This window comes from Scyliorhinus torazame, chromosome 10 (assembly GCF_047496885.1).
Source record: "Scyliorhinus torazame isolate Kashiwa2021f chromosome 10, sScyTor2.1, whole genome shotgun sequence".
Lineage (NCBI taxonomy): Eukaryota > Metazoa > Chordata > Chondrichthyes > Carcharhiniformes > Scyliorhinidae > Scyliorhinus > Scyliorhinus torazame.
Window position 1 is genome coordinate 129,963,063 of NC_092716.1, and position 13,044 is coordinate 129,976,106.

The 13,044-nt window shown below is 56.8% G+C and overlaps 1 protein-coding gene across 1 annotated transcript in view; it reads left to right on the forward strand.

The window, feature by feature from the left end:
• The first annotated feature begins 214 nt into the window (after window positions 1-214).
• The window catches only part of LOC140430925 (prostatic acid phosphatase-like), a 188,279-nt gene continuing 175,449 nt past the window's right edge, over window positions 215-13,044 (forward strand). The window contains exon 1 of the mRNA XM_072518735.1: window positions 215-459. Coding sequence (XP_072374836.1) covers window positions 355-459 — 105 coding nt within the window. The 5' untranslated portion in view covers window positions 215-354. The remainder of the gene's footprint in view (window positions 460-13,044) is intronic.

Sequence of the window (13,044 nt, forward strand, 5' to 3'; positions counted from 1 at the left end):
TAGGGGCGGGTCCGCGGTTGCTAGGGGCAGGTCCGGAGTTACCAGGAGCGGGTCGGGGTTACTCGGGGCGGGCCCGCGGTTGCTAGGGGCGGGTCCGGAGTTACCAGGAGCGGGTCCGGAGTTACCAGGAGCGGGTCCGGGGTGACTCGGGGCGGGCCCGCGGTTGCTAGGGGCGGGTCCGGGGTGACTCGGGGCGGGCCCCCGGTTGCTAGGGGTGGGCCCCCGGTTGCTAGGGCCCACCATCTCTGTCACTCGGGGCCAGTCCGCTAACCCTGTGGGCAGGTCCGGGGTTACACGGGGCGAACGCACCATCCCCCCCCCCCCCCAGGGGCTCAGGCTCGGCGCTCCGACAGGATGGTCGCGGCTCTGGTTCGGGCCTCCCGGGCTGTGCTCGGCGCCGCGCTGCTGATCGGGATCCTCAGAGCGGCGGAGGGAAGAGAACTGAAATTCGTCAACCTGGTGAGAGAGAGAGAGAGAGAGAGAGAGAGTGTGTGTGTGAGAGAGAGAGAGAGAGAGAGTGTGTGTGAGAGAGAGAGAGAGAGAGAGAGTGTGTGTGAGAGAGAGTGAGAGTGTGTGTGTGTGAGAGAGAGAGAGAGAGAGAGAGAGTGTGTGTGAGAGAGAGAGAGAGAGTGTGTGAGAGAGAGAGAGAGAGAGTGTGTGAGAGAGAGAGAGAGAGAGTGTGTGTGAGAGAGAGAGAGAGAGAGAGTGTGTGTGTGAGAGAGAGAGAGAGAGAGAGTGTGTGTGAGAGAGAGAGAGAGAGAGAGAGTGTGTGTGAGAGAGAGTGAGAGTGTGTGTGTGTGAGAGAGAGAGAGAGAGAGAGAGTGTGTGAGAGAGAGAGAGAGAGAGAGTGTGTGTGAGAGAGAGAGAGAGAGTGTGTGAGAGAGAGAGAGAGAGAGTGTGTGTGAGAGAGAGAGAGAGAGAGAGAGTGTGTGTGAGAGAGAGAGAGAGTGTGTGTGTGTGTGTGTGTGTGAGAGAGAATACTTCTGTAAAGCCTTTGACAAGGTGCCTCATGGCACTGGTACAAAAGGTGAAGTTACACAGGATCAGGTGACGTGATAAGATGGATACAGCACTGGTTCGGTCACAAGGCAAAGGCTAGCAGTCGAAAGGTGTTTTTCTGAATGGAAGATTGTGACTAATGGTGTTGTTGCATTGTTTTCTGGATAAAGAGAAGATTCTTAGGTGGGCAAAGGAGATGAGAGAATGTACCTGGGAAGGAAAAATGGTGCATATAGGGGTGGCTATCTGGAATTACGTGGAGCAGAATAAGACTTGGGAGGTTACTGCCTACACGTTGAAGGCGGTGGTAAAGACAGAGTTGATTTCGATCCGGGCACACAAGCGGAGAGTGGAGCGTGCTGAGAGGTTGAGGTTGGCGGAGGCCGTTCTGAGGGTTGACCGCAGGGACTTGTGGATGCTTGAGAAGGTGCTGTTGAAGGGAGAAACAGTAGCTCCAGATGGAGTTTGGACTGTTACCACGGGAAAAGCGGTGGGGAGGCTGCGCAAGGTCAGGGGGGCAGGATACTCCTGGGGCGAAAGCCAGTAGGATACTTGCGCATCAGTTGAGGAGGCAGGCAGTGGCGAGGGAAATTGGGAGGATGAGAGATATGGCCGATGTATGAGAGATGGTAGCGGAGCCGGAGGAAGTGAATGCCCCCCCACCCGCCCCTCTGTTGTCTCAGGCTTCGATATCACTCATTTGAAGGACCCGGAGCGTAGTCGGTTGTTCCGCCCGATCTCGCTGTTGGATGTAGATGCAATGGTGTTTGCGAAGGTACTGACGACGTGGATAGAGGAACTTGTGCCAGTGGTGATAGGTGAGGATCACACGGGGTTTGTGAAAGGGCAGCAACTGTCGACGAATGTCCGGAGGTTACTGAATGTCAATATGATGCCCTCAGAGGGGCAAGAAATGGAACTGGTTGTGGCGATGGATGCAGAGAATACTTTTGGGTATAATTATTTGAGGTTCTGGGCCGGTTGGGTTTGGGCAGGGATTCGTGGACAGTGTTCGTCTGTTGTATAAGGTGCCGAAGGCAACTGTTTGGACTAACGAGGCCAGTTCCGAGTATTTTGGATTACATCAGGGGACAAGGCAGGGGTGTCCACTCTCCCTGCTGTCCTTTGTCCTGGCGATTAAGCAGGGGAGGCCAGCAAACCATGTTCATATGTTTTTGGTGTATCCGAGGTCGGGGGGGGGGGGGGGGGTTTATGGACAGGGTTTGCAGATATAATGTCGCAGACTTTGGGGGTAACAGTACCTCCGAGTTGGTGGTGGTGATATTTGGAGTGTTGGAGGATCCGGGAATGCAAGTGGGAAGAGAGGCCGATGTATTGGCCTTTGCCTCCCTGATAACCCAGAGCCGGATTGTGTTGTGCTGGCCGGACGTGGAGCTGCCGGGCGCAGGGTTATGGGTGTGCGATTTGGCAGAGTTCCAGCAAAGTCAAGTTTGCCATCAGAAGTGCAGGGGAGGGGTTCACCTCGATGTGTACGCTGTTCATCGGCTTCTTTTAGGAGTTTGAGTCATCCGGGGAGGGGGGAGTGGAATTAATTTTCAATTTGGGCTGGGGGTGGTCTTGGTTAAAAATTAAAAAAGGGGGAGGAGGCATGTGCTGGGGTGGTAGTGGGGAGGGGCAGATTGTTCGGGGTGGGGGGGGTGTAAGGATGTTTTGGCTGTTTGCTATTGCCCCGGTTGGATTTTGTGTTGTTTCTTTTTTGTTATGCATATATTTGAAAATGTCTCAAATAAAAGGTTTTTCAAAGAAAAGAAAAATCAGATTTATAATCTGTAATGGAATTCAGGGTTATGCGGGAAAGTGGAGTTGAGGATTATATCTGATCAGCCATGAACTTGTTGAATGGTGGATTGATTGATTGATTTATTTATTGTCACATGTACCGAAGTACAGTGAAAAGTATTTTTCTGCGGCCAAGGAAACGTCTCTTGTATGTACACAGTAGACACAAAAAAAGTAGATAGTTACAGTGAATGTGAAAAAGTACACAGTACATCAATAAATAAGTAATTAGTTACAGTTTGGAACAAGGGCAAAATAACAAAGCAAATACAACATTAGCAAGAGCAGCATAGGGTGTCGTGAATAATGTCTTGCAGGGAACAGATCAGTCCGAGGGAGAGTCGTTGAGGCGTCTCGTAACTGGGAAAGAAGCTATTCCTAAGTCTGGATCTTCAGACTTCTGTATCTTCTGCCTAATGGCAGGTTCTGGAAGAGGCAAAGCCTGGGTGGGAAGGGTCTCCCTATGCTGTCTGCCTCCCTGAGGCAGTGGGAAGTGTAGACAGAATAAATGGGAGGGTGGCAAGCTTGTGTGATGCATTGGGCTGAGTTCACCACACTGCAGTTTCTTGCGATCATGGGCCGAGCAGTTGCCATATCAAGCTGTGATGCAGCCGATAGGATGCTCTCTATGGCACATCTGTAAAAGTTTGTGAGAGTCGATGCAGACATGCCGAATTTCTTTAGCTCTGTAGGAAGTAGAGGCGTTGTTGGGCTTTCTGAACTATTGCATCAACATAAAACTGCTGGCCTTTCCGCTGCTGCCGCCACGGGGGGTACAGGATAGAGTAGTTTCCGGCACCTTGGTGGGAGAGGGGAAAGTATCGAATATTTACCAGGAGCTTTTGGAGGCAGAGGAAACTTTGGTGGAGGAGCTTAAGGGCAAGTGGGAGGACGAGCTAGGAGAAGAAATAGAGGTGTGGCTATGGGCGGATGCCCTAAGCAGAGTTAATACCACCACATCAAGCGCCAGGCTTAGCCTGATACAATTTAAGGTAATCCACCGGGCACACATGACAGCAGCTAGGATGAGTAAGTTCTTCGGGGTTGAGGAGAGGTGTGCGGGAAGCTCAGCAAATCATGTCCACATGTTTTGGGCATGCCCGAAGCTTAAGAGGGTTTTGGCAGGGTTTTGCTAAGGTAATGTCCACGGTGCTAAAAACACGGGTGGTGCCGAGTCCGGAGGTAGTGATCTTTGGAGCGTCGGAAGACCTGGGAGTTCGGGGGGTGAAAGAGGCCGATGTCTTGGCTTTTACCTCCCTGGTAGCCTGGAGACGGATCTTGTTAATGTGGAGGGACTCGAAACCCCCGGGTGTGGAGACCTGGGTGAGTGACATGGCTGGGTTTCTCAGTCTCTAGAAAATAAAGTTTGCTTTAAGAAGGTCAATGTTAGGGTTCACCCGGAGGTGACAACCGTTCGTCGACTCTTTCGGGGGAATATAAAATGTCAGCAGATGCAGTATTGCGGGGGGGGGGGGCGATTGTTGTTGTATGGTTGAGGTGTGTGAAGATTGGGCTGTGGGGGGGAAATGTTTATTTTACCATGTTGATGTCATTGTTTATGTTACTGTTATAAAATTTTTCAAATACCTCAATAAAATATTATTTTAAAAAACTGTTGTATCAACGTGAGTGGACCAGGACAGTCTATTGGTGAAGTGATTCCCCCAGGATCTTAAAGCTATCGACCATCTCCACTTCGGAGCCATTGATGTAGACAGGGGCGTGTGTCATACTATGCTTCCTGAAGTCGATGATCAGTTCCTTGATTTTGTTGACATTGTGAGAGGTTGTTTTCAGTACACCATACAACAAAGCATTGAGCAGAGTTGATGGGCTGAACGGCAAGTTCAGGAGCTTGAGTGATCTGGTGACCAGAGCGTCAGAATAAGGACAAATCATAAGCCTTTGAGAAGCAGTCTTTGAGGGGATGCAATGCTACTGAGAGGGAAGGATGGGGACGGGAAAGACCAATACGTAAGGTGATATGTGGAGGCTTTCTTATCGCAGAAACAAGTCCAGAATCGAGCAATCAAATGACCCGAACGTCGGAGAATAGAACATAAGAACTAGGAGCAGGAGTAGGCCATTTGGTCCCTTGAGCCTGCTCTACCATTCAATATGATCATGGCTGATCTCCTCTAACCCTCAACCCCACTTGCCTGCCCACTACCCATAACGCTTCAACCCATTACTAATAAAAATCTGTCTGTCTCCTCAAACTTGTTGGGTTCCGGTGTCCACAGCACACTAGGGTAGAAAATCCAACAGACTCACGACCCTTTGAGTGAAGTAATTCTTCCTCATTTTTGTTTAAAACCTGCCACCCTTTAGCCTAAAACGATGGTGTGGGATTCTCCCATAGTGCGGAGTGTCAACACCGTCGCGTTTTACGACGGCGTGAACGGGCCGCTGCCAGGAGTAATTCTGGCCCCTACAGGGGCCCAGCACGGCGCTGGGGTGGTTCACTCCGCTCCAGCTGCCGATCCCGGCGTGAACTGTGCGCCGCGGGATCCGCGCATGCGCGGTGGCGCCTCCTTCAACGCGCCGGCCCCGATGCAACATGGCACAGGAGTACAAGGGCCGTAGTGAAAGAGGCCGGGGGACAGAGAGGCCGGCCCACCACCCGACCCTTGCACGCAGAGTTCCCGCCGACTGCCAGCAGCTGTGGACGGCGGCAGTGGGACTCCGCGTTTAACTGCAGTCACGTGGCCCATCCTGGGCCGACAATCGGCGGACCAGCCGCGTAGAGCGACCAGCGCTGCGCCAAACACGCTGGCGCTAATGGCGCCGATTCTCCGCTCTGCGGAGAATCGCGTGCCGGTGTCGGGGTGGAGTGGCCCGGTCGCGGAGATTCTCTGGTCTGGCCGCCCGGGCTGAGAGAATCCCACCCATGGCCTCTCGTTCTAGAATGTCCAACAAAGGGAAAAATCCGCTCTACATCTACCCTTTAGCATCTTCTATGCCTCAATTACATCTCCTCTCATTCTTCTAAACCTCAGTGAGTATTGGTCTGAACAGCTCATTCGTTCTTCATAAAGCAAGCGGAGAATGTGCAAACTCCACACAGACAGTGACCCGGGGCAGGGATCGAACCAGGGTCCTCAGTGCCGTAGGCAACAGTGTTAACCACTGTGCCACCATGCCTTCCTTCCCTGGAATCGATCTAGTGAACTGTAGCCCCTTTTTCTTCTTGGAAATATGGCCAAGTAACTGTAGCCTGATGGGAAGTGTGGCCAAGTAACAGCCTCCTCTGCCCCTATTGCATTTACGTCCTTCCTCAAGTCAGGGGACAAAAACTGCACAGTACTCCAGAACCAAGGACATTCCTATTACTGAACAAAAGGGATCATTCCTGAACAAAGATAGGATTACTGTCGACCAGACTGGAGAAAGACCAGGAAAGTGATGAGAATTATAAAGGGGCAGAAAATATTCAGTTCGTCAGCAATAGGCGTGATCAAGACGAGGGAGAAATTGGGGAAGTGGTGTCTCGAGACTGCAAAGTGTTGAAATTGTGATCTTGTGATTGTTTGTGGTTTACCATTTTGAAACGGGAGGGAAAGATGCTTGGCTCAGGGTGACTGAGAGAAGCAACTGTGTGAGGAAAGTTTTTGGGCTTAAAGTAATCCAAGGCTCCAGTATACATGGTTTGCATTGAAGGTATTGCTGCTGGAAATGTGAGGAAATTGCAGCGTTCGAAGATTAATCCTGGAGAGAAAGAAACACAACATGGCATACAGCAGACTCCCAAGGGAGTTCAGCATCAACATCACAAGTGAACTACCACAGAGGGACAAAAAACAGAAAATACTGGACAATCTCAGCAGGTCTGACAGCATCTGTGGAGAGTAAAGAAAGCTAACATTTTGAGTCTGGATGATTTTGTCAAAGCTAGAAAGAACTGGTAATGGGGTCAGATTTTCATAAATGCTGTCAGACCTGCTGACATTGTCCAATATTTTCTCTTTCAGATTCCAGCAACTGCAGTAATTTGCTTTTACCATACAGAGACTTTGGGTTTGCTTGCCGCAATGACAATGACCTCGCAGATGCAGATCTCAGTACTTTGTGGTCGTGCCCAAGTGGAGTACTTTCTGACTGATTGCGACACCCAGCAACTGAAATGAGCCCCAGGGATTAAATACATGCTGTCCCTGTTGGTGCTTTGCAGTGAACCAACGGAGATTGATGTGGTGTTCGCAGAGAGCAGGAAGAATTGGAGGTCTGAATAGATCCCGCGTGGTATTCATTCCAGCTGCCATTTAAAGAAAGAGATTGAATCCGTGTGGGGGGTGTTTAAAAAAAGATTTTCAAGAATTATTGCAAAACAAATGGGGGTACAGAGGAAAGAATTAGCAGTTTTGGGGGTCTCCACTCTTTAAAAAAAATAAATTTAGAGAACCCAATTAATTTTTTCCAAATAAGGGGCAATTTAGTGTGGCCAATCCACCTACCCTGCACATTTTTGGGTTGAGGGGGCGAAACCCACGCAAACACTGGGAGAATGTGCAAACTCCACACGGTCAGTGACCCAGAGCCGGGATCGAACCTGGGACCTTGGCGCCTTGAGGCAGCAATGCTAACCACTGCACCACAGTGCTGCCCGGGTCTCTCCACTCATAAAAGAGAAGACTTCTGGCAGACTTGTAGAGGTGTTGAACGGTTTTGATGAAGTGGTTCTGATGGATTGGATATGGAGAGAATGTTTCCTCTTGTGAGGAAGAGCAGGAGTGGAGGCTGCCAATCTAAGATACTGACTCAGAAATCTGACAGGGAGTTCAGAAAAGACAAGTTAATCCAGAGAGTGGTGACACGACACTTATGACATGGAGTTTTTCAACCTCCAGATCAGGATCAGTTGTTTGAGAGGATTCTGTGCTCATTGAGAAATTCCAATGCTGTGAATTATTCTTCAGTTTGAAGTTTACTGACTTTCCAGCAAGTGCCCCCCGCCCCCATGCTAACCCTTCGATAATGCGGCGTGACCACTCCACCAGTGCCAGGCTCGCTTAGTATGACCTCCCCACCAGTGCCACACTCGCTGAGTACTCGCCCTCCCCACCAGTGCCACACTCGCTGAGTACTCGCCCTCCCCACCAGTGCCACACTCGCGGAGTACTCGGCCTCCCCACCAGTGCCGTACTCGCTGAGTACTCGCCCTCCCCACCAGTGCCAAACTCGCTGAGTACTCGGCCTCCCCACCAGTGCCACACTCGCTGAGTACTCGCCCTCCCCACCAGTGCCGTACTCGCGGAGTACTCGCCCTCCCCACCAGTGCCACACTCGCGGAGTACTCGCCCTCCCCACCAGTGCCACACTCGCTGAGTACTCGCCCTCCCCACCAGTGCCACACTCGCTGAGTACTCGCCCTCCCCACCAGTGCCACACTCGCGGAGTACTCGCCCTCCCCACCAGTGCCGTACTCGCGGAGTACTCGCCCTCCCCACCAGTGCCGTACTCGCGGAGTACTCGCCCTCCCCACCAGTGCCGTACTCGCGGAGTACTCGCCCTCCCCACCAGTGCCACACTCGCTGAGTACTCGCCCTCCCCACCAGTGCCGTACTCGCGGAGTACTCGCCCTCCCCACCAGTGCCGTACTCGCGGAGTACTCGCCCTCCCCACCAGTGCCGTACTCGCTGAGTACTCGCCCTCCCCACCAGTGCCGTACTCGCGGAGTACTCGCCCTCCCCACCAGTGCCGTACTCGCGGAGTACTCGCCCTCCCACCGCTGCCACACACGCGGAGTACTCGCCCTCCCCACCAGTGCCGTACTCGCGGAGTACTCGCCCTCCCCACCAGTGCCACACTCGCTGAGTACTCGCCCTCCCCACCAGTGCCACACTCGCTGAGTACTCGCCCTCCCCACCAGTGCCGTACTCGCGGAGTACTCGCGCACCCCACCAGTGCCGTACTCGCGGAGTACTCGCCCTCCCCACCAGTGCCACACTCGCTGAGTACTCGCCCTCCCCACCAGTGCCGTACTCGCGGAGTACTCGCCCTCCCCACCAGTGCCGTACTCGCGGAGTACTCGCCCTCCCCACCAGTGCCGTACTCGCTGAGTACTCGCCCTCCCCACCACTGCCACACTCGCGGAGTACTCGCCCTCCCCACCAGTGCCGTACTCGCGGAGTACTCGCCCTCCCACCGCTGCCACACACGCGGAGTACTCGCCCTCCCCACCAGTGCCGTACTCGCGGAGTACTCGCCCTCCCCACCAGTGCCGTACTCGCGGAGTACTCGCCCTCCCACCGCTGCCACACACGCGGAGTACTCGCCCTCCCCACCAGTGCCGTACTCGCGGAGTACTCGCCCTCCCCACCAGTGCCGTACTCGCGGAGTACTCGCCCTCCCCACCAGTGCCGTACTCGCTGAGTACTCGCCCTCCCCACCACTGCCACACTCGCGGAGTACTCGCCCTCCCCACCAGTGCCGTACTCGCGGAGTACTCGCCCTCCCACCGCTGCCACACACGCGGAGTACTCGCCCTCCCCACCAGTGCCGTACTCGCGGAGTACTCGCCCTCCCCACCAGTGCCACACTCGCTGAGTACTCGCCCTCCCCACCAGTGCCACACTCGCTGAGTACTCGCCCTCCCCACCAGTGCCGTACTCGCGGAGTACTCGCCCTCCCCACCAGTGCCGTACTCGCGGAGTACTCGCCCTCCCCACCAGTGCCACACTCGCTGAGTACTCGCCCTCCCCACCAGTGCCGTACTCGCGGAGTACTCGCCCTCCCCACCAGTGCCGTACTCGCGGAGTACTCGCCCTCCCCACCAGTGCCGTACTCGCTGAGTACTCGCCCTCCCCACCACTGCCACACTCGCGGAGTACTCGCCCTCCCCACCAGTGCCGTACTCGCGGAGTACTCGCCCTCCCACCGCTGCCACACACGCGGAGTACTCGCCCTCCCCACCAGTGCCGTACTCGCGGAGTACTCGCCCTCCCCACCAGTGCCACACTCGCTGAGTACTCGCCCTCCCCACCAGTGCCACACTCGCTGAGTACTCGCCCTCCCCACCAGTGCCATACTCGCGGAGTACTCGCGCACCCCACCAGTGCCGTACTCGCCCTCCCCACCAGTGCCGTACTCGCGGAGTACTCGCCCTCCCCACCAGTGCCGTACTCGCGGAGTACTCGCCCTCCCCACCAGTGCCACACTCGCGGAGTACTCGCCCTCCCCACCAGTGCCGTACTCGCCCTCCCCACCAGTGCCAAACTCGCTGAGTACTCTCCCTCCCCACCAGTGCCGTACTCGCGGAGCACTCGCCCTCCCCACCAGTGCCGTATTCGCCCTCCCCACCAGCGCCACAGTCGCTGAGTACTCTCCCTCCCCACCAGTGCCACACTCGCTGAGTACTCGCCCTCCCCACCAGTGCCGTACTCGCGGAGTACTCGCCCTCCCCACCAGTGCCGTACCCGCCCTCCCCAACTGTGCCACACTCGCTGAGTACTCGCCCTCCCCACCAGTGCCACACTCGCTGAGTACTCGCCCTCCCCACCAGTGCCACACTCGCTGAGTACTCTCCCTCCCCACCAGTGCCACACTCGCTGAGTACTCGCCCTCCCCACCAGTGCCGTACTCGCGGAGTACTCGCCCTCCCCACCAGTGCCGTACTCGCCCTCCCCACCAGTGCCAAACTCGCTGAGTACTCGCCCTCCCCACCAGTGCCACACTCGCTGAGTACTCGCCCTCCCCACCAGTGCCGTACTCGCGGAGTACTCGCCTTCCCCACCAGTGCCGTACTCGCGGAGTACTCACCCTCCCCACCAGTGCCACACTCGCGGAGTACTCGCCCTCCCCACCAGTGCCACACTCGCTGAGTACTCGCCCACCCCACCAGTGCCGTACACGCGGAGTACTCGTCCTCCCACCAGCGACACACTCGCTGAGTACTCGCCCTCCCCACCAGTGCCGTACCCGCGGAGTACTCGCCCTCCCCACCAGTGCCGTACTCGCGGAGTACTCGCCCTCCCCACCAGTGCCACACTCGCTGAGTACTCGCCCACCCCACCAGTGCCGTACTCGCGGAGTACTCGTCCTCCCACCAGTGCCGTACTCGCGGAGTACTCGCCCTCCCCACCAGTGCCACACTCGCGGAGTACTCGCCCTCCCACCGCTGCCACACACGCGGAGTACTCGCCCTCCCCACCAGTGCCGTACTCGCGGAGTACTCGTCCTCCCCACCAGTGCCACACTCGCGGAGTACTCGTCCTCCCCACCAGTACCCTACTCTTGAAGTACTCGCCCTCCCCACCAGTGCCGTACTCGCGGAGTACTCGCCCTCCCCACCAGTGCCGTACTCGCGGAGTACTCGCCCTCCCCACCAGTGCCACACTCGCGGAGTACTCGCCCTCCCCACCAGTGCCACACTCGCTGAGTACTCGCCCACCCCACCAGTGCCGTACTCGCGGAGTACTCGTCCTCCCACCAGTGCCGTACTCGCGGAGTACTCGCCCTCCCCACCAGTGCCACCCTCGCGGAGTACTCGCCCTCCCACCGCTGCCACACACGCGGAGTACTCGCACTCCCCACCAGTGCCGTACTCGCGGAGTACTCGTCCTCCCCACCAGTGCCACACTCGCGGAGTACTCGTCCTCCCCACCAGTACCCTACTCTTGAAGTACTCGCACTCCCCACCAGTGCCGTACTCGCGGAGTACTCGCCCTCCCCACCAGTGCCACACTCGCTGAGTACTCGCCCTCCCCACCAGTGCCCTACTCTTGAAGTACTCGCCCTCCCCACCAGTGCCGTACTCACTGAGTACTCGCCCTCCCCACCAGTGCCGTACTCGCTGAGTACTCGCCCTCCCCACCAGTGCCGTATTCGCTGAGTACTCGCCCTCCCCACCAGTGCCACACTCGCTGAGTACTCGCCCTCCCCACCAGTGCCGTACTCGCGGAGCACTCGCCCTCCCCACCAGTGCCGTACTCGCGGAGTACTCGCCCTCCCCACCAGTGCCGTACTCGCGGATTACTCGCCCTCCCCACCAGTGCCACACTCGCGGAGTACTCGCCCTCCCCACCAGTGCCACACTCGCGGAGTACTCGCCCTCCCCACCAGTGCCGTTCTCGCCCTACCCACCAGTGCCGCACTCGCGGAGTACTCGCCCTCCCCACCAGTGCCACACTCGCTGAGTACTCGCCCTCCCCACCAGTGCCGTATTCGCGGAGTACTCGCCCTCCCCACCAGTGCCGTACTCGCTGAGTACTCGCCCTCCCCACCAGTGCCGTACTCGCGGAGTACTCGCCCTCCCCACCAGTGCCGTACTCGCGGAGTACTCGCCCTCCCCACCAGTGCCGTACTCGCGGAGTACTCGCCCTCCCCACCAGTGCCGTACTCGCCCTCCCCACCAGTGCCGTACTCGTGGAGTACTCGCCCTCCCCACCAGTGCCGTACTCGCGGAGTACTCGCCCTCCCCACCAGTGCCGTACTCGCGGAGTACTCGCCCTCCCCACCAGTGCCGTACTCGCGGAGTACTCGCCCTCCCTACCAGTGCCCTACTCTTGAAGTACTCGCCCTCCCCACCAGTGCCGTACTCGCGGAGTACTCGCCCTCCCCACCAGTGCCGTACTCGCGGAGTACTCGCCCTCCCCACCAGTGCCACACTCGCTGAGTACTCGCCCTCCCCACCAGTGCCACACTCGTGGAGTACTCGCCCTCCCCACCAGTGCCACACTCGCTGAGTACTCGCCCTCCCCACCAGTGCCACACTCGCGGAGTACTCGCCCTCCCCACCAGTGCCGTACTCGCGGAGTACTCGCCCTCCCCACCAGTGCCGTACTCGCCCTCCCCACCAGTGCCGTACTCGTGGAGTACTCGCCCTCCCCACCAGTGCCGTACTCGCGGAGTACTCGCCCTCCCCACCAGTGCCGTTCTCGCCCTCCCCACCAGTGCCGTACTCGCGGAGTACTCTCCCTCCCCACCAGTGCCGTACTCGCGGAGTACTCGCCCTCCCCACCAATGCTGCGATCTTGACCAATTGGGCCAGTGGGCCGATGAATGGCAGATGGAGATTAGGTACATAGGTACATGGAACATTCAGTGCAGAAGGAGGGCATTCAGCCCATCGAGTCTGCACCGACCCACTTAAGTCCTCACTTCCACCCCATTCCCGTAACCCCTGCTAACATTTTTAGTCACTAAGGGCAATTTATCATGGCCAGTCCACCTAATCTGCACGTCTTTGGACTGTGGGAGGAAACCGGAGCACATGGAGGAAACCACGTACGGCCACACCATGCATGC